Source organism: Anolis carolinensis, chromosome 6 (genome assembly GCF_035594765.1).
Source record: "Anolis carolinensis isolate JA03-04 chromosome 6, rAnoCar3.1.pri, whole genome shotgun sequence".
In the NCBI taxonomy this organism is placed as follows: domain Eukaryota; kingdom Metazoa; phylum Chordata; class Lepidosauria; order Squamata; family Dactyloidae; genus Anolis; species Anolis carolinensis.
The window spans coordinates 37242763-37264239 of NC_085846.1; the positions used below are offsets into that span (position 1 = coordinate 37242763).

General features: G+C 40.0%; 1 protein-coding gene across 2 annotated transcripts in view; it reads left to right on the forward strand.

The window, feature by feature from the left end:
- The window catches only part of myo1d (myosin ID), a 199040-nt gene that overhangs the window by 94662 nt on the left and 82901 nt on the right, over window positions 1–21477 (forward strand). For both annotated transcript variants that reach the window (XM_008113233.3, XM_003222416.4), the window contains exons 17-20: window positions 1026–1249; window positions 1602–1746; window positions 2398–2502; window positions 19309–19422. In XM_008113233.3, coding sequence (XP_008111440.2) covers window positions 1026–1249; window positions 1602–1746; window positions 2398–2502; window positions 19309–19422 — 588 coding nt within the window. The remainder of the gene's footprint in view (window positions 1–1025; window positions 1250–1601; window positions 1747–2397; window positions 2503–19308; window positions 19423–21477) is intronic.

Sequence of the window (21477 nt, forward strand, 5' to 3'; positions counted from 1 at the left end):
TTACCCCTATCCTAAGGACATACAGCCAAATCTGAAGCCTTCCAAAATGAATGCCTGATGACTGTCCTAATCTGTGTATATACTATGGATTCAGATGACTAAAGAAGTCAACATTTTCCTGAGGAGTTAGCATTATCACTGCATGATCTTCTATATCTTCACTGTTTGGAAAATGTGTTTTTCTCTGTGCCTCTGAAATAATGTTTCTTTTTGATGTTCACAACTAAATATACCTACAAGAACATCACAGTTTTCCATTGGCACATCCCCTTAGTTTGCATCCCATTCTGAAATAAAGCATGAGGCCATGTAACCACGCATGCCCATTCCACAGAGGTGGTAAATATGGGACCCTTCCTGTTTTTGCTAGCTTCTTCCAGATCACCCTTTTTTTATGATGACTGGAAAAAAAGAATTTCAGAAACCCTTGAGATCAGCAATCCTTTCTTAGCACTGCCCTACCATGCCTTGTTTTCACTTCATTGCTCCCTCCTAAATAGGTTTTCTGAGACCTAGCTTGAACTTCTGGTCATTTTTTTTTTGGAGTGGGAGTTACTTGCAGGTTAAAGGGATGGGGAATTGGCCCTAGACCTGTTAAGCTTATCCACCCCAATAGAGTCCATGTTTCCTTGGATATTCCTTCACTGTATGGATTTAGATAGTCACTTACTTGATCGGGGTCCTGCTTTTTATGACATTGCCATCATTGTTGTTGGTCAAAGTATTCATTTATCATTTCTCAGTCTAGTAAGACTCCCAAAATGGTACAGATAAAATCTATTTTTCAAAAAATGTGCACATTTAAAACAATAATCAGAATGCACGCCTGTTTTTAAGGACTAAAAACCATATGAAAAGTGTGGTCTTGGCTGTCCACTGGGAACTCAGTAGGGATGGAACTGGTGATTCAGAGTAAGATCCTGCTAAAGAGTCAGAGGCAATAAATGAGGTTTTGAGCAGGAAGGAGGAACCTCGGTGTATCTTAGTTCAGTTTCTATTGTTCTAACCTATTTGGGATTTTCTAGGTTTGGAGGGGCACACTAGCACGTCTTCGTTACAAGAAGACCCGAGCTGCCCTCAGAATCCTAAAGTGCTACCGTCGATACAAAGTTAAGTCTTATATCTGCGAAGTTGCCCGGCGATTTCATAATGTCAGGTCCATGAAGGATTATGGGAAGCATGTGAGATGGCCTACCCCACCTAAAGTGCTGCGGCGGTTTGAAGAGGCCCTCCAGGCAATTTATTTCAGGTAGGAATATACAACATTCTGTATCCAATGATAGAACTGGGTAGATAGATTCTATACTGTATCCCTAACACACTCCAGATTCTGAAAATGCTAATGTATATTGCATTAGAAAAGTGTACAGGCTCAATTTCATTATGTGGAAGTCAGAGAACAAAGCTTTCTTGATTTCTAGTTATGTCATTTCATGGTAAGATGATTGGTGTACATATTCTGATTTTAATGGGATTCCACATATGAAAAATCTAGTTACTGTCCGATAGGGTAATGGTGTGTTCTCAGTTCCCCATTCCAGTTTCCCTCTAGGCTGTTGTCTGATTGCTTCTTGTTTTTTGTTTTTTTGTTTTTTTTTGAGGTGGAAAGCGAATGAACTCATCAAGAGTATCCCACCCAAGGATCTACCTCAGATCAGGGCAAAGGTGGCCGCAGTGGAACTGCTTAAGGGGCATCGGGTTGATATTGGACTCCAAAGAGCTTGGCAGGGCAACTACCTTGCATCAGTAAGTGGAACAAGTCATGCAATTGTATATAAGTAGTTATTTACAAAGGTGGCCTTGTGTGGGCATTAAGTTTTTGCATCATTTTGCATGAGTAATGAATGCCATATATGCTTTTTATTGCTGTTATTAACTGTTATCGAGTCAACTTCAACTTACAAATGAGAGACCTCTTAATAGCCCTGTTCTCAACAACCATGCTCAAGATCTTGCAATGTCTGGTTTCTTTGATTGAGTTTATCTACCTATAGTGTAGTCTTCATTTTTCCTATAATATATGACAGAATAAACTTTTATATATTACTTGAATACTCATGTTCCCATTTTTGGGGCTTTAGAAACTATTATCCACCGGCCTTTCAGTTTGCCACCTTGGTTGGAAGGTTATGGACCTCTTTGTCTAGCTTTTGAAAGCTGATGACTTCATCTTACTTTAATTCTCTGGGTCTAGTATATTCTGCCCTTCCCATTTCTGTTTAAAAAACCACTATTTTAAAAATCAAGATCAGGTTGGCCTGTAATATGAAGGGCAGCAACTAAAGTCACATGTTTATTTGGGACTCTTTCAGCTGTCAGACCTTGAATAGTAAAGTTGCTGTGGCTCTTAATTCAATAATGAAGACAAATTGCTCAACTCCCTGTTTGTTCTTTTAGACTCCAGATAACCCTCAGGCTGCAAGCTCATTTGTCCCCATTACCTTTGAGTTGCAACGAAAGGACAAGTTTATGAATGTTCTTTTCTCATCTCACGTTCGCAAGGTAAGCAAAGAAAACAACTGTTGAAAGATGAGAAACGTTTCCAGCAAGTGAAGCAATAGTGATAGGAAGGGAGAGGAGGACCAGGCTTTGGAGGGGAAGGAGGGAATATACAGTTAGAACTCAAGACATTTTTTTAATGAACAGTAAAATATGCAGTACGCTCCAAAGAGTAAAAAAAAACTGAAGATAAGTTGGCAAAGTAGATAAGGACCTGCACTCAAACCTACAGTTAGTTGTGAAAACTCCTATATTTGTACATGAATAAAACACAGCCTACATTGGGTATTGGCAATTTGCATATTTTAGTTCAGTCTTTGTAGCATTTCAGAGACTGCTGCTTTAAGTAAGTGGGATTGATAATGCAGTGCACTTTACCTTGAAAAATAAAGAGCAGATCTATTCTGTAACCTTTTTTCTCAGAGGTCCTTCTTCAGTTTTATGTCTTTGGTTATTGTTATTATTACTATTATGTTTATGTTTATATATGTCCTTCTTTTTCTTTCCATATGGAGACTCAAAGTGGCTCACAACTAAAAGCATTTCAATACAACTTAAATTATATAAATATACAAATATTCAAACAGTATTAAAGAACATAAATATTAAAACAATCCAGGTTAAAACCATAAAAGCATATACAATCAAATCACAAAATCACAGCAGCCGTTGATGGTCTTAAACACCTTCTTCTTTAAAAGCCTGCCTGAATAAAAAGGTTTTAGCCTGCCACCAGAAGGACAGCCAGGAGGGGTCCATTCTGGCTTCCCTGGATAGGGAGTTCCAGAGTCAAGGGCAGCCACCGAGAGAAAAGGCCTGCTCTCTCATTCCCACCAACCGAGCTTGTGATGGAGGTGGGACCAAGAGAAGGGCCTCTCCTGAAGATCTCAGAGCCTGGGCAGGTTCGTACAAGGGGATGTAATCAGCCAAATACTGGTATTGCCATGAGAAAGCAGAATATTTGTGCTACAGAATTCCTCTAGGTTTTTCTTTGTTGTGCTTATTAATGTTTGTAATCATTTGTATTAAGCTACTGGGAGCAGTGGTCTGGAAAGTTCAGATGAAATTTCATCAGCACTCTGATGCCATGTAGTTCCGCCTTCCTTTCCATTTGATGAGGATGCCCAGAATCTGTGTTGGAATTGATGGAGACATAGAAATTCAAGATCAGCACCATGTGATTAAAATAAAGTTGACTAAGGATATATTTAATCAATATGGAGAGCAATATATCCTAATTGGGGGTGTTACCACTTTAATAATGAAGGGCTGAGAGTCCTATAGTCTGTGGCCCCCACCTAGATCTCCCCCCCAAGTCCTCTGTATTAGAAAAAAAATAATGACTACTTCTACTTGCAGAAGCCCCCAGATCTGTGATGTCATTTTCTAAAGAGCACAAAGTTCCCCACTCCTTGTTTTGCCTAACCCAGAGTCTCAAAGGATTTTTTTACAGAAGTTGAAGTGGACCTTTGGCCACTTTGTTTTTGTTTTTGTTTTTTGTTTTTTTGGAGAGGTGGATGTGTGGTGGTGATGAATGTTGCAGCATGTGATGGGTTACCATATCAAAAACTGAATTTCAGAGTTTCTCCATCCCTGTCCAAAAGGATCATTTTCTCCTTTTGAAAGTGCTATTAGATCTGTCCTTGTAGATGAATACTAGCATAGTTTCATTTGGGATGCTGCCCTAGTTTATACCACTAGTAATTTTTTTCATTTCCCTTTATCTCCCATTTGTTCTGCATAGGCTTGTTTTTTTCAGTCCCCATTATTCACTTTACTCATTTTCACTCTAATATATTCTTTGTCCTTTGCTGAGCACACTCCTTCTTTCTTTCCATCGATCCCAAAGTCATTCCCTAATTTCCATAGCTGCTTTTTTCATGGGGAGAGTGTAGGTTGCATTGTCCATTAAGTAATTCCATTCCATCGTTGCTTCATCTTCATCAGGTTTTACCCTTCTCCTTTACATTTGCTTTCTTCTTGTAAGCAAGTGCTGTTTCATGCTTTGAAAATATACAAAGAGCAAATAGCAAGCACACTTTCCTGAAACACATGGTGGACATACAATTGATTCCAGTGCATGTTCTGTTGCATTCCTTAGAGATCAATTTCTGTTCTTGGCACTTGATACCTTTAGGGAAATGTTTCTCTGGTGTTGTTATGACAAGTAGAATGGTTTCCTAAAGTCTAAAGTAGTATTGAGACAATGGGAATATTATGCCCTTTTCGTTTTGAACAGCACATATATATATATATATGGCCTTAAGTAGAAACTTAGTTTAAAAAAAATAAAAGCATCTTCCAGCTCAGGGGGATGGTGAAATAAAAGTTAAGCTACACCAGTCATTCCAAGTGGCAAAGGAGTGTGGAGAAATAATTCCCTGAAATGTGATATTAGAGTCTTTGTTCCTACAGCCCTTAGGCAGAACTGGTTGGGACTTTTACTTGGTGTTGATAGTGCTGGATGTTCTTGTGCTGATAGAGCCTGAGCTTGGCATGTGTGAAACACCAGTAGCTTCAGGCAAAAACAAAATAAATCTTGGATAATAAGACCAGTAAAAATCTTTGAGCAAAATCCTCTAGGAAAACATTAAATCAGATTTGATAGTGCTAGGGAAGAACAAGAGTTTATGTATAAGGCAGGGGTCCTCAACTTTTTAAAGCCATTCACTGACTATAGTTTGACAGGGGAAATGAACAAATTCCTATGCACACTGCACATATCTTATTTGCAGTGCAAAAAATAAATAAAAGAACACTATAATATTTAATATGAATAACAGTTTTAACCAACATAAACTCTAGCTATGTGCACAAAATTAATTTTTCCCATTTCATTCATTTATTGCGTTTCTTTCATTCCTTTGGAGGCACGGAATGGGAAGGCCCCTCCTGGTACAAAAATAAACTTGATACAAAAGTAGGCAGGAGCAGGTACTGGCTCCAAGTCTGCTTTTTGACATCACAGTTATAGAGAAGAAGGATTGTGTTCAGGGAAACTTACCTTGCGCCACTGCTGAGGTCTCTTCATTGGAGCTAGGGATGGACCCATGGTGGCATCCTTGGCGTGGGGCTGGGATCCACTGCATTCACTGGCAGCTTGCCAGGACTTGCCCTCGATCGTGTTTGCCGGCAGCCTTGCTCCACAACTGTGCTGGCCCAGAAAGGCACTGCCAGGGACTGCAGCCAAGCACCGAGTAAGAGGCAATCAGCTGTAGGTCCTGGCAGGCGTAGGCACTTTGGGTCTGTAGGCCACACACTCTCCTTGGAAAGAGAGTGCGTGTGTGGCGTGCAGGCCCAAAGCACCCACACCTGCCAGTTCCTTACAGATGAAATAAGCAGAAACTGATAGCGATTTCATACAAATGCTGAAGACTAATAAACTCACCATTTTTCAGTGGGAAGTATGCACCTGCTTTTGTTTGATGAGATAGTCAAGTTAATTAGGATTGTTGTTGTTGTGTGACCCTAAGTTTAAAGTTTAGGGGACCCCTGGTATAAGGTCTCTAGCCCCACTTACAATTTGACCCCTGGTGTGCTGAGAATTGAGACCCTATTTGTATACATGAATTACCTCCTGAACTATCAGCTTTGTGTGACTAAATTTGTCATATTTGTATAAATGGCTACTTTGCTCCATGAGTATTTGACCTTTAATCACAGGTTCTTGGGATAATACCCACTTCTCATCCTCTTCCTTGATGATTTCCAGCCCTTTCCACCAGGCTTCAGCAAACCAATTGCCAAAATTTAGTAGCCTGTGGTTTTTAAACCTTATTTAGTATGCTCACTAAGAGCTTATATTGCTGAACAAAGGCATGTTCTAGTCTTGCCCTTATGACTATGAGCTGATAACAAGGCAGGCCTTCTTTGAAAAGAGAGCCTTGCCAACTTGACTGTCTCTTCCAGTTCATGCAGCTGCTTTTAACATACTGTATTTCTTAAACCAATCTCTCTGCCCAATTAATAGCCTCCATCCAAGTCTGCTGGCTGGGCAAGGCCCCTGTTTGAATGAGATGCTTCTCTCTCTTTAAATAGAAGGCTCATTGTCTTAGTGCCCCAGGGCAGAGGTAGCTGTGGAAGGAGTAATGCCAGAGAGCCAAAATAGTATTAACCTGCCCTATATCAAATTGGCAGTCTAATTAAAGTTGAGACAGTAAATGGATGAGGATTTTTCAAAGAGAAAAGAGAATGTGGGTAAATTAGCTTTCAGATTCCTAAAAGGCTACTATAAGGATTTTTTTTTAAAAAACTATCATTTTATTTCTTGCTGACTGAAGGAAAAGAATGATAACAGAGGTGGGTTTGTTGCGAGGCCAGGAGTAAAAGATGAGCAAAGCCAACCTTCCTAGTAACTTGGCTCATTGGTTGGAGTCAATCAGGAGCCATTTCCTTTGTAAGCACATTGTACAGTTTGTCAGGGCTTTGCTTATAGGATGGTTGGACCTAATTGGCTTTGGTTATTTTTATGATCGGGCAAAATATAACATTAAAATGACAAATTAGGACTTAGTAAATTGGGATACCTTTAGGCCACACATTCTCCAGGTTCATCGTGTCTTAGCTAGAGCTACTCATTTTGTGTAAAATGTGTGGTGCTCACTCTAGTGGTGCTCACAATCTCGGTGGTGGTGGTGGTGGTGGTGGGGGGGGGATAGTATTTCAATAAAACTGAGCATGAGCATGAACTTCCTTGTTTTCAGTACAAAGGACAGCTCCTTGTGTGCAAGGCAGGATGCTAACATTAGTGAGGATAATGCTTTCATGAAGTTCTATATTCAGCTGGTCATTAGACTAGAACTGTAATATCTGTTGAATAACTGAACCTAATAACTCTGTCCACACTCTCTTGTATTATTACATTGTACTTTATTACAGTTTCAGCACAAGCTGAAGTGATGATAATAATAATAATAACTTTATTTTTATATGCCACCACCATCTCCCCGAAGGGACTCGGAGCAGCTTACACGGGGACAAGCCCAATCAGTCACATTTGAAAACTGAAAAATAAAATAATCATGGAATGGGGGGGTGGGGGTGGTTCAAATTCATGGCATGTTAGACTACTAATGTTGTAGTGAAGGTGGGTGTTTGAAACTGGGAGAAGGATGTGTGTATGTGAGTGTGCCATCAAGTCACTTGTCGACTTATGGTAACTTAATGAATAATAATAACTTTATAATAATAATAACTTTATTCTTATACCCCGCCCCATCTCCCCGAAGGGACTTGAGGCGGCTTACATGGGGCAATGCCCGGACACAACAGCACAAAATCAAAACAAAAGCAAAAAACAAATCACCCAACATCAACATGGATAAAAACAGTCATAAAAGGTCAATAAACAAAATAATGTTAAAAACATGAGTTGGATCAAAAGATCTGGGCAAGGTGCAGAAAAAATGTCAAGTCATCAGGGAGGGGTAATTACACAGCAAGTGTAGTACTTAAAGTGCTAAGTGTAATCCTGAGAAAGCATACCTGAGGGTCTATTGCTTAGTAGGCAAGTAATGCGATCCTACAAGGATCAATCATAGGGTTTTCTTAAGGAAGAAATACTCAAGAGTTTTTTTGTCAGTAACTTCCTGTAAATTGTAGTGTACAAATACCTGATATTTATGGGTGGTCTCTCATCAAAGTACTAACTAGGCCTCCCTCTGTTTATCTTTCAAATTCAGATTATGTGGGGTATTTAGGCACATTGAGGAGTGGAGAGAGAGAGATCTGTTTTTGATTATTGAAAGCTACTATCATATATCTCTTGTGACAGTCTTTAGCATGGTGGATGGAACATCAATCTGTATTTTTGTAGCACTGAAAAATGTCTGTGTTTTTGTTTTTGATGTTTAAGCACTTCATGTGGTGCTAACATTCCAGCGCATTTGTGGATATGTTCTTGGTGATTATTTTTAGATTGTAGTTGGCTTGTATATGTGCCCGGAACCTGGAAATATTCCTTTTTTGAACCATAGCTCATAGAATCCCGTAAACAGTATGGCCCCTGGCTAATAGTTGAAAGCTAACAATGTAAAGAAGCGCTCGGTGGAGCAGAGGGTTAAACCGCTGAGCTGCTGAACTTGCTGAGCAAAAGGTTCGAATCCAGTTCGAAGCCAGGGAGCGAAGTTAGCCACAGCTTCTGCTAACCTAGCAGTTCAAAAACATGCAAATGTGAGTAGATCAATAGGTACCGCTCTGGTGGGAAGGTAACAGTGCTCCATGCAGTCATTTTGGCCACATGACCTTGGAGGTGTCTATGGACAACGCTGGCTCTTCGGCTTAGAAATGGAGATGAGCACCAGAGTTGGACATGATTAGACTTAATGTCAGGGGAAAACCTTTATCTTACAATATAAAACAAGAAAATTACAACTACAATGTTCAAGCATTTACATTGGAAAATACAATGAAGTGGTAGCAGAACATCTAAAACAGTGGTTCTCAACCTGTGGATCCCCATGTGTTTTGGCTTACAACTCCCAGAAATCCCAGCCAGTTTACCAGCTGTTAGGATTTCTGGGAGTTGAAGGCCAAAACTTCTGGGGACCCGCAGGTTGAGAGCACTGATCTAAAAGGACTGGGGAAGTTAAAAGATCTACTGTTGAAAAAATAGCAGGTTTAGTCCTGGATGTGCTTGTCAACATGGCAGTGGCCGAAGACTGGGCGTTACAACCATAGAATCATAGTCGGAAGAGACCATAAGGACCATCCAGTCCAACCCCCTGTTATGCAGAAATGTAAAGAACCCCTGACAGATTGTCATTCAACTTCTGATTTAAAAGTTCATGTTTCAAGCTAATCCTAACTCAAATGTCAAAAGGACCCCAAAAAAGCCGATTGTATGGAAACAGTTGGTCCTTGAAGTATACTGGTGCTAACCTATTCCACACAGTGATATGTTTGGTCCCTTTTCACTAAATAAAGAAGCCAAGTTCAACATTGCAGTCCTGCTCTGCTGAAGCTGCTGTCCTTGCCATGTAGAATTTTATCTCTCTGTCAGATATGCCTTTTCTGTTTGGGACACATTTCACTGATATTCACCACCCCCTTTTGGGAGATGGTGTTATCAGTCTTCATTTTGAAGGCACAGCCTTTGTATCAATCCCTGACATAGCTACATACAGCACATACATCTTAATGGCAGTTGACAAGTGTCTAGCATTTCAGTTGCCTCTTAGTATGTCTTCCTCTTGACTGCAGTAGCCGAGAAAAGAAAACTGAATCTATTTCCATGAATATGCTGAAGCTGCAGGAGTGAAGAAAATTAGGTATTGATTATACAAGAGAAGGAAGAAGTGTTAATTGAAGAGAAGCAAAGCTTACCTTTGCTATTCTGCGTATACCAATGGCTCTGCTTGCTATAAATTTGTTGAGGATTCTTTATAAATGATAAAATATTGCATGTAGAACCTTAAATGCATGAATATATACCATGTGCCCTGTGCTGGCCATTCGTACAAGATTAGAACAAGATGCTGATTCCCCTGGTTTTGACTAAATGGTTTTTACCTTACCTATTTGTTACCAATGAAGGAAGTGATCCGTATAGAATTTGGACTTCTTATACTGGAAGATAAAAGCCAAAATGAAAAGGGCCTTGATAAGGATTTATGACTCCTACTAGTCAGTCATACGGCCGATCGGGGTATTGGGTAGCAACCTGTGTTGGATGGGGTCACACTCCCCCTGAAGACACAGGTCTGCAGCTTGGGGGTCTTCCTAGACTCTGCACTGACACTTGAAGCTCAGGTGTTGGCAGAAGCTGGGAGGGCCTTTGCATAGTTAAAACATGTGCGCCAGCTGCGACCATACCTCGAGAAACCTGACTTGGCCAAGGTGGTCCACGCCTTAGTTACCTCTAGATTGGATTACTGTAATGCACTCTACATGGGACTGCCTTTGAAGATGGCTCAGAAACTCCAACTAGTACAACAAGCAGCGGCCAGGTTGTTATCCGGAGCAAATTATAGAGAGAGGACTACTCTTCTATTGAAACAGCTCCACTGGCTGCCGATAAATGTCCGATCCCAATTCAAAGTGCTGGTTATTACCTATAAAGTTCTAAACGGTTCAGGTCCTGCCTATCTTTGTGACCGCATCTCCTATTATGTACCAGCACGAGCCTTACGATCCACCGGGGAGGCCCTTCTCTTGCTCCCGCCATCGTCTCAAACGCGTTTGGTGGGGACGAGGGAAAGGCCCTTTTCGGTTGTGGCTCCCCGGCTCTGGAACTCCCTTCCAAAAGAAATCAGACTAGCGCCAACACTGACTTCTTTCAGGAAAGATCTGAAAACCTGGTTTTTCCAAAACACTTTTAATTAAGAAGAACATCAGAGTGAGCCCCTACTTCTATTTCCCCAACACTTTGCACCTTATCGCTATACCATCCCATCAGAAGTTCTAATGCATTGTACCTTGTTAACCTTATTCTTCGCCCTTAGTCTGAAGATTGAAGTACCAATTATACTGCTCTGGGGCATTGAATCATGTTTTAACTGTTTTTAAATTGTTGTTGTTGTATTTTCTATTTTGATGTATTTATTGTTGTGTTTGGATTTGTTTTTACCATTGTATTTTTATACTGTTCGGGCATGGTCCCTTTGTAAGCCGCCCCGAGTCCCCTAGGGGAGATGGGGTGGGATATAAGAATAAATTATTATTATTATTATTATTATTATTATTATTATTATTATTATTATTATTCATCATGAGCTCCATGGACTGATTCAAGGTGGTGGATTATATTAATTTTATTGCCTTAAATACCTTTAGCAAAATCTGTGGTGTTGGAAGTGATATCAATATCTAGATAAGGGTGTCCATGTAAAAAGGTGCCATTTTTTCTATTGTTGGAGTTTATTTTCATTGACTTTTCCTATCCCTGGGACTATATGCTACAATTAGCTATTTTACTTGCCTCCTGCTGATGGAGAAATGACATAGTTGAAGCCACACATTGAGCATAGTCAGAATCAATTTTGATCATCTTCTCCCTGCCTCTATGGTGCCCGTTCTTTAAATAACGAATAGTTATAGATATCTAGCTTTTTTTGTTTCTTCTAATTTCCCTTTGCCTGTTCCTTTTTTGTCCTCTCTTTTATACTGTAAGCAATATACGTGTTATATCTTGATTTAACAGTACATCATAGATCTATATTGAAAGATGATTGTCTTCAAAAAAAGTTATTTTATAAATAATGTTACTTTAAATAAGGTGTGACCAAGGTCCAGAGGTCTCTTACACCCCTCCCTTAGAGGGAGACCCCTTCTTTGATTTTTTAAAAATACAATGTTATTTAATTTCTTTTTCCTCAGATTTCCCCTCATGCACACACCTGCAAGGAACAATTTTGCCATGTTTGGGGTGTGTGTGTGAGTGTGTGTGTGTGTGTATGTTTGTGTATATTTGTGACTGTTTTAAAGCTAAGCAAGAAAAGAGTTTTCTTTGAGAGAAATACAAAATGAAGGGAAATTGAGTGTCTCAAAAAGGTCTAGGAGATGTGTGTGGCACATGAGCTCTGTTTTCCCAACCATATTTTGCTGCTTGCCCTTTTTTAAGTCAATGCAGTTAGCAATTCCTCCCCATCCTATACAATTTCTTTTTTTTTAATCTGAAAGATCATGGCTCTTCCACACCCATCCTCCTCCAAGATAGCGCTCATTTTGTATTCCAAGCCATCCCCGGATTTCACCTTGCTGGAATCCGTAGGGGTCATCTTTTGTTGTTCGTCCTCTTCCTCTTCCTAATATGTGCAGTCATGTGGAAAATATGAAAGAGGGGCTAGTTTAGAAGAGAAACATACGGGAGGTAAACCATTTTCTAGGCTGGGCTTTGAAATGTAGTGCTTTAATGCCTTTGCCCAGCTGGGTGTCTGCCAGCAGCAAGTGAGGATGAAAACCTGATAATGGAACATGGCTCAGCTGGAGAATCAATGGTAGTTTATGGGATTCAGGCAGCATCCACAATTAATCTTAAATTCAGGGCTGTTGTCAGGAGTTGCAACAGGTGACATTTTTTACTGATGGGTTTTTTTTTTAACTGACAGAAATAGCTTCACTCCCATTTTGGAAACTTTTAGCAAGCTAAGTATTTCATATTGTTCACAGGATGGCATAGCATTAGTCTGTAAGTCATTTAGAATGATTTTCATCTCCTAACCCAACAACAAATACACATAAAAATGTACATCAAATACTCTGCTTCTTGTTACCTTTATGGCTGCCAATTTAAATTATGAATGTGGCCATGGCAAAAGTTGATTGGTGTTAACATCTTTTACCATTCCAAATTATCTTTAAAAGTACTTTTTTAAAAAACACCCTGCTTAGGTTTTTATATCTATTATGGTATTTGGTTGTTTGTCTTTAAATGTTGAACATCACCTTGGTGGCGGAGCCCCCAGATGGCGCAGTGGACTAAGTGACTTGAAGGTTGGGTTGCTGACCTGAAAGCTGCCAGGTTCGAATCCCACTTGGGGAGAGTGCGGATGAGCTCCCTCTATCAGCTCCAGCTCCATGCGGGGACATGAGAGAAGCCTCCCACAAAGATGGTAAAAACATCAAAACATCCAGGCATCCCCTGGGCAACGTCCTTGCAGACAGCCAATTCTCTCACTCCAGAAGCAACTCAAGTTGCTCCTGACACGAAAAAAAAAACCTTGGTGGCATTGGTTGAAAGGCGGAATATAAATATTAAGTGAATAAATACAGAAGGATATGGCTGAGAGAAAAACCCACATCTCCTAGCTCATTCAACTAGAGCTCAATAGTAGACCATCCAGGTTAGGATTTGTGGATAACTCATTTACTTCACTGTGATTCCTGTGCATAACACATTTGGAATCTGCACAGAGCAGCTTAGTTCTGGTTTAACCCTTCCCATGCTGGAAGAAAGGTAGGATATAACTTTAAATAAACAAACAAATAAATAAAATGATATTAAGCAAGTCTTGCAATCAGCATCATTTGCTCAGTTTTCTGTTGTACACCTCAGCAGCACCATATTCTAGAAAACTTACAGACGCATTTCCCGTCTCCTTCCCTTCCCAGACTTTAGGACAGTGGTTCTCAACCTGTTGGTTCCCAGGTGTTTTGGCCTATAACTCCCAGAAATCCCAGCCAGTTTACCAGCTGCTAGGATTTCTGGGAGTTGAAGGCCAAAACATCTGGGGACCCATAGGTTGAGAACCACTGCTTTAGGAGCTCTTTGACAATTGCATCATTTGCTATTGGAAAGTCTCTTTATCTGACAACCGCAACAAGTGCCTTTTTCTGCAAATCTTCTGGACTCCTTGAGGCCCTATTAGGCAAACAGAACCACACGGACCATGCCATTTATTTCAATTGTAACATTGCTGTTGGCTGCTCTCAGTGACATGAATTATATCCCATGAGTCATTCTTAGGTTAGATCCCATAAAGCAAAGCAGACTTGTGAAAACACTACCAAGCAGAACTGGGAAAAAGGCCACAGAATTTGTAATGAAAGAGCTGCATTGGCATTCTTTGCTAGAAGCCTAGATAAAACTACCTTTGGTAAACTTTGACCACAAGATTCTTTCATGGTACAAAGGTTCCCCCGAGGTGCATTTTGTGGGTTTGATATCAAAAGTGAATTCTGTGGTGATCTGGTACAATTGAGCCATGCAACCACTGCCTCTCACTCACTAGAAGCTCAATTCATGTGATATTCTGCTTCATATTGCCAATATGACTCTAAGCCATGCCATCTGATCAGTCTCTTTTGCTTCATTCAGTGTGCAAGATTAGTGACACCCACAGCATGACCACTGTGACTGTTGACCTTAGTCTCTTGAGTCCAGAATCTTTATTCTTGAGGATTTGTGGTGCTACTTACAATGACAGCTTCCTACGTCACCACTCACCATGCTGTTTGAATCCAACCCACAGAGAGCGTGAATGAGCTCCCTCTATCAGTTCCAACTCCATGCGGGGATATGAGAAAAGCCTCCCACAATGATGGTAAAAACATCAAAAACATCCGGGCGTCCCCTGAGCAATGTCCTTGCAGACAGCCAATTCTCTCAAACCAGAAGTTACTTGCAGTTTCTCAAGTCACTCCTAACACAAAAAAACCCCATGCTCTCATTTTCTTTCCTTCTCTTAATCATGTCTTTGTCTCAGTGACTGCTCTATATCCATGGTGCTCCTAAGACACTCTACCGTAAGCCTCCGTAGGGCACTCTCCATGATATTGATACTGTGTCTTCCTTCCGCTTCAAAGTCCACTATGCTTACACAAATCACTGATCAAGAATGGCTAATATCCCTATAGCTACCACTGACCCATCTGTGAACCCTGCTACTTGCAACATAGCACCAACAACTGGAGTGACCACCAGTGTTCCTGCTCATGATGTTGTATCAGTGCTGCCATCAGTGATGCTCTACATATGAATAGCATCAGACATTGGAGGCTGATTCCAGTACAGCTTCCACCCCTCCTTCTCTTTAGCAGTTCAGATCTCATGCTGCTGTGCTGATATAGTTTTTGAGAACCTCGAACACTACAAGACCAATTTGGACTTGTCTATTTGAATAGCAAAATGCCTTCAGGTGACCTGGAGACAGGAAACACCCATAGTTGACTATTGTGGGTTTTTTTCCTTATTATTCAGTCCATTGCCAATGCACTGGTATCCTACCCGTCACCTCTCTTCACATGGGTGAAAGCTATGTGGGGCAAACTGGCTTCAACAAAATACAATGTTGCCTTGTATTGCAAGGAAAACTTCTATCAAATATATTGTATCCTACACTTCGTCTTTCATCACAAAGAGATCAACTTAGATAATAATATGTACTGAAGACAAGAAGCTATTCTTTAGTTATAGTTAACAAAGTGGGCAAAAAACTGGACTATTTAATTATTGTGGTGGATTAATAGATCTACCTCAGTAGAAACTAGGTGTTCTCTTTGGATAAAGTCACGAGTCTGATAGACCAAGACAAAAAAGGCATAGCCTAGCACTTGTTTGCCAAGTAGGCAGTGTGCCCAGAGGACAAATAAGTCCTGCCAAGCATAGCTGAATGCATAGAATCATAGAATTGGGTTTGTCTCCCAGTGTGGACATTCCCATTTGAGATTGAAAGCCCCTAGCAATGATTCTAAGGGCAAGATTGAAGATATAACCTTCAGTAGTTTCAACCTGCTTAACACCCAGCTTACTTGTGCAAACATATCTCTCTCTATGAACCGTCTTAAGATTGTCTGGGGAGGCCCTCCTCTTAGTCCCGCCCCCTTCACAAACATGACTGGTGAGGACAAGAGACAGGGTCTTCTCAGTGATGGCTCCTCGACTATGGAACTCCCTCTCCAACAAAATTAGATTAGCCCCCTCCTGGTCTTTAGAAAAAAAGTAAAAATGTTGTTATGGGACCAAGCTTTTGGGCAGTAAGCAATACAATGAATGATCAAGGATTATGTGCAATAGATAGGACATTCAGAATGGCCTGGACCACGATTGCTGGATTTTGTAATTTTAATGTTGTATTGATATGTTTTTAATTCGTTTTAATGTTAATTGATGTTGTTTTATGATTTAATCGATTCTTGTATGTTACTATTATTATGTTAGGTCTTTGTATGTAAGACATTTAATTTTGCCATAATTATGTTGGAAACCGCTTTGAGTCCCCGTTGGGGGGAGAAAAGCAGTATACAAATGAAGTAAGTAAATAAATAAATAAACACCAAGACATGGGAGAGCCTAAATGCAGACCATAAACTCATCAAAATTAGTATCACAGTGACTCCTCAGAATAAGCAGTTCAAACCTTGATTTTTCCCTCCATTTATCTCCCAAACAAATGCAACACTCCACCATTCCAGGGAAACTGCTTCTCCCCAAAGGAAGCAAGCTCATTTCTCTTGCTCCTCATCTAGACAGAACTTTTCTACAAGGCATTCAGAAGACAGCTACTGGTACCTTTCATAGAATCATAGAGTTGGAAGAGACCTCACGGGTCATCCAGTCCAACCCCCTGCCAAGAAGCAGGAAGATGACATTCAAAGGACCCCCAACAGATGGCCATCCAGCCTCTGCTTAAAAGCCTCCAAAGAAGGAGCCTCAACCACACTCTGGAGCAGAGAGTTCCAGTGCCGAATATCTCTCACAATGAGGAAGTTCTTCCTAATGTTCAGGTGGAATCTCCTTTGACTATGCCAATAGCAGTATCAACTCAACACTCCCATTGCTTCCATTCTACTCTTATCTAGTTTTCCAGAATCATCTCTTCAGCTTCCTTGATGCCTTCCAAGTCATTGCAACTGATTAGTGAGTCCTCCCCATTAGCCACCAGGGTAGTGTTGGAAGACCTGATTTTACTCCCAGCAATGCTGAAAAGGAATGGAGTCATCATCTTATCTTTAATGTATGAATAATCAATGCCCACCGCACTTTCATATGATCACACTCACAAATATTATTTCCTCACTAAAAAAGCAGAGGCTGGTTTGTGATGATCAATTGATATATGATGCATACTTTCATGACATCATTGCCCAAGAGCACCAAAGGTTCATAAGATTCTCAGGTCAGAACACTTGCTTCCAATTTAGCATTTACTTTTTTGACCTGCCCACTTCACCAAGGGTCTTTATGAAGATGATGGTGATGGTCACAGCCACCCTTTCACAAAGGAGCATCCTACTAATTCCCTACATTGACAATTTGTTGCTGGTCCCCAACTCCAAACATCCTCAAAGATATCATCCACAGAACTTTTCTACTGTTCTTCCTTGGTCTATACATCAACCTGGAAAACTTAACTCTTGTCCTGACCCAGGTTATATAATTTAGAGCAGGACTCCACTATTTCTCTAGTTGTCCTATCTGCAGCGAAAGTGATCAAACAGTGATTACACTTTGATTATTAGGTCTCATGGCTTTGTCTGTCATAGACATGCTTGTCTCTTGCATTACTCCATGTACAACCATTTCAGAGTTGGTTCCTCAATCATTTCTGGTAACACCAAAATTCAACAAGAATGTGACCACTTTCCTAGTAGAGGTTCCACAAGAAGGCTTGGCTTCCCCTACATCTCCTCATCTTCCAGGGAATATGCTAGACTCTCACTATAGTGGGACATGATTTTGAAGGACTAATTATCCATCTTACATCTTAAAGCCCCAACACTCAAATTCATAACCTGGAAGATTTGGAGTTACCAACAGGATAGCACAGATACTGGCACCCAGAAGCTGTCCTGCAGATATTCATGCAAATTGAAGCAGATGTCTTTCTGCAATCTTGCAGATGAGCATAGCTTTGACCCCAAATACTGAACAGCCATGTGGTCTCATTTCTAATTTCACTCCTTTTCCTCAGTGAAAGTCTAGCTTGCAGCTCTGGATGCTTCCTTATCCCTTATACTTTACTTCATTTCCCTCTTCTTGATGCCCGTGGTTAAGAGTTTCTTCAGGGAATCCCAAACCTTTGTGCTCCCATCACTGTCTTCAAGATCGTAAATCTGGAGCTTCTATAATATCAAATAATCACAACTTGAACCCTTGGGTACAACTTATCTGCAGTAATTCTCTTATAAGACTGTTTTCCTTATATGTATGTCATATTATGTGCCCTGCATACTGATCACTATATCTTATATGATTCAGAAATAAAGAGGTTCTCTGACTAGAAGTCTTCTTTCTACTCTGTCTTCATCAAATCTGTGCCTCCCCACACATTTGAAAAATGAGTGGTAAATTTAATATTCCTGGTGTAGTATTTCCGAAAGCTCCCTAAATTGAGTATTGTATATAGCCATTCAGCCAAAATGATGGCTATCTCAGTTGCCTTTCTTCAAGTTCTCCCAGTCCCACTTTTGGGCGCACTGTTGTAGATCTCAAGTAGATGCTTCTTTTGGACAGTCTGTGCTCTTCTTCTACTGCCCCCCTAAGTTTGCTATTCTTTTCTATTCTATGATTCCCAAATGCACAGAGACCATGACAATGAAAAGCAGGAAGCTTACCCATGACTGTTGTTCTGTAAGCTATCATCTGTGCATTCTCATAACTCATTGTTCATACCCTCAGCAGCACATCATTTGCCCCCTTTTGTTCTACCTCAGTTTTAGCCAGTGAACTGAGGAAATGGCACATAACAGAAACACTTTAAAAGGGGGTGGGTGGATGCAGAATTATCAAAAACAAATTTGATTACAAAACTGAGCTACCTGGGAGGTTAAACAGATCTACTGCTCTGTGTTATTGGAGATTCTTCATACATGTATGCAAGGGACCTCAGTAAGCTGTTTGCTTTTTCCTTGTGGCTCATCTTGGCACTTAGTAATTGCTAAATGCCAAATCCACTGAGCTGGAGAAAGAATTATAAAGGGAGGCAGACTATATTTTTAATCCCCTTCTTCTCCTTATCTGGCATAGTTGAAAACTACTCACAGCTTGTTTTCCTAAGACCATAATGACTACTATAGGTTATGCATGCAAACATTTTTGCATTAATTAAAGTCTCTTGTTGATGACTTAATTTCCCAGACATCTCACCAAATCAGCAAAGAAAAGCAACCACTGTTAAAAGTATGTACAGGTTTTTTTTAAAAGAAAACAACATGTTATAGAAATAATATCAGCCTTTTAGAAAAAAACACAAGCAGCAAAGAGATTTTAATTGGCAGCTGATGGGTCAAGCACTGTGTTAGATTATACATCAGAAAAACTGTTAAAGATACTTTTAATATTGCTGTTGTACTATTTCACATTGTGTTAATAATTTTGTTTTTTGTATGTTAGTGACTTTTAATACAGATACGATTTTGTTTATTTTGCAGATAAACCGCTTTAACAAAGTTGAAGATAGAGCAATTTTTATCACCGACAGACACCTGTACAAGATGGACCCTACAAAGAACTACAAAGTGATGAAAACCATTCCACTGTACAATGTAAGTATTATTGCTGACGTTAGCACTGTGGAGATCTAACTTGCAAAATATCTGCCTAGAGTTCTGTGAAACTCCCAGGGTTATCATAACTATGTAGCTTTTTAAAAATAATCTTGTATTACGGAAGGATGGCAGAGTCAGTAGGACTGCTCCCTGTCTTTGTTTGCTGAAGAGGCAGAGGCACAGATCTGGACTGAAAGTTTTTGCTGGTTCAGCTTCCACTTCCAAAGTGTGTAGACAGAACATGATACTGTTCAGCTGTAGGGAAAGGAAGTGACAGTCAGGGATTGTGGGAGTGTTCCCCACTGATCCTCAGACCATTTTATTTTTTCTCCCCTCCATGCCACACTCCTGCTAGGGTTCTTTAAAGATCAAACTCATCTGTTGGGGGGCTTTGAATGTCATCTTCCTGCTTCTTGGCAGGGGGTTGGACTGGATGGCCTGTGCGTTCTCTTGCAACTCTATGATTCTCGCTTCTAACATACGCTTCCAATTGACTCCTTGCTTATTTCCTAGTTTTTTTTAACGGCCTCTTTTGAGTTCCTTGTATTTGCTAGGAATAATTACAGAATTGTCTACCATACTTTCTAAAGGTATTTTTACTTTAAATAACTGGGGTTATGGGGATTCTTTAGGGCCTCAAAAAGATGGGAGGTGTGTAATTACAGGCTCCTGTCACCTTTCCTAGCTAGTGAAAAACAAAGAGAGATTTGAGGGCTAAGAGTGCCAGTCTGGTTTGGGTAGCGGCTGAACCATGCAGGTCTAGACCTCTTTCCCCTACATGAACATCCACTCCCAGAATCCCATTTGATTGTGAGAGAATAAGAAATGTTTGAGATGTACGCATTGGGGTTATGTTTATTTTCTTAATCTCAGTTAAATATGACTTAAACTGCAAATATGCTTCCGTATGTCTGAAGTAAGTTACATTCATAAAAATAGCTACCATTGTGCTAAGATTGCATGCCTTTAATTAAAAAAATTCTTTTAAATATTTCCTGCTGTCTACATTTTTTCATTTGCCTTTGCTTGGTTTTTTTGTGCAAGCTTGCATAGTAATAACTCCTAATAGAGTTACTCGAAGGGGCTTAAAATCTGTGGGCGGTGGCAGCTAGACTAGATGATCTCCAGGAATTTCATTTCTTGCTCAGAAGGAGGAGAAAAACTCTTACACCTGACAAGCAATAAGTTTTGCTGAACTGAAAAAAGTGACAATTTCGCTTTCAAACTACTTTTCTTGTTTTGGTCTTTTTAACTATCCATGTAGTTTTGTTTGATTTTTAGTCATTTTTTGCTGATTTCTTTTCCTGGTCACAAAGGTAGGTATTCTCAAAGGCTGGTATCAACAAAGGGAATAAAACCCTTCTTTGATCAGTTCAGAGTTTGCCAAATTCAGGCACCATAGCATAAATATTAGATATTTCCCATACTCACTGCATTCCCTTTTTGGTTTCTTTTAGAACCTTATTAAAAATTCTAAACTTAGAAGTTTTAATGGGATTTTGTAACCTGTTTTAGTTTTAATAGTGTTTTGAATTCAACATTTTTAGTGGGTCTTAAATGTTTTATTGTTTTCTTCCTGCTTGAGTAACCTTTATAGGATGGCACAGAAATGAAAAAAATAAATAAATTATCCTTTTGGAAATGGCACATGAACAGCAGCTGCTTTGCAATTCTTTAAAACACTAGTGCTGTGTGTTTACTTATGATGTTCACTGCTTTATTCTTCACATTCATATGTGGTAGATTTGGCTTCTAGGACATAGATGAGACTGCAAGATCACAAATTCTTGCTGTAGGGATCTGTGTCAGTGTGGTCACAAAAACATTGGTGTAGGAAAGAATTGCTGCTATTCTCTTAAACAATTTTTAAGTGTGTGTTTGTGTGTGAGAGAGAAGCACCCAATACATAGAAAACAATGTGGTGAGGAGAACACATTAGGAAGAACTTCCTGATAGTAAAAACTGTTTGACATTGGAATAGACTGGACTCTCTTCCTTGAAGGTTTTTAAAAAATGATTGGATGGCCATCTCCCAGGATGACTAAGCGGTGC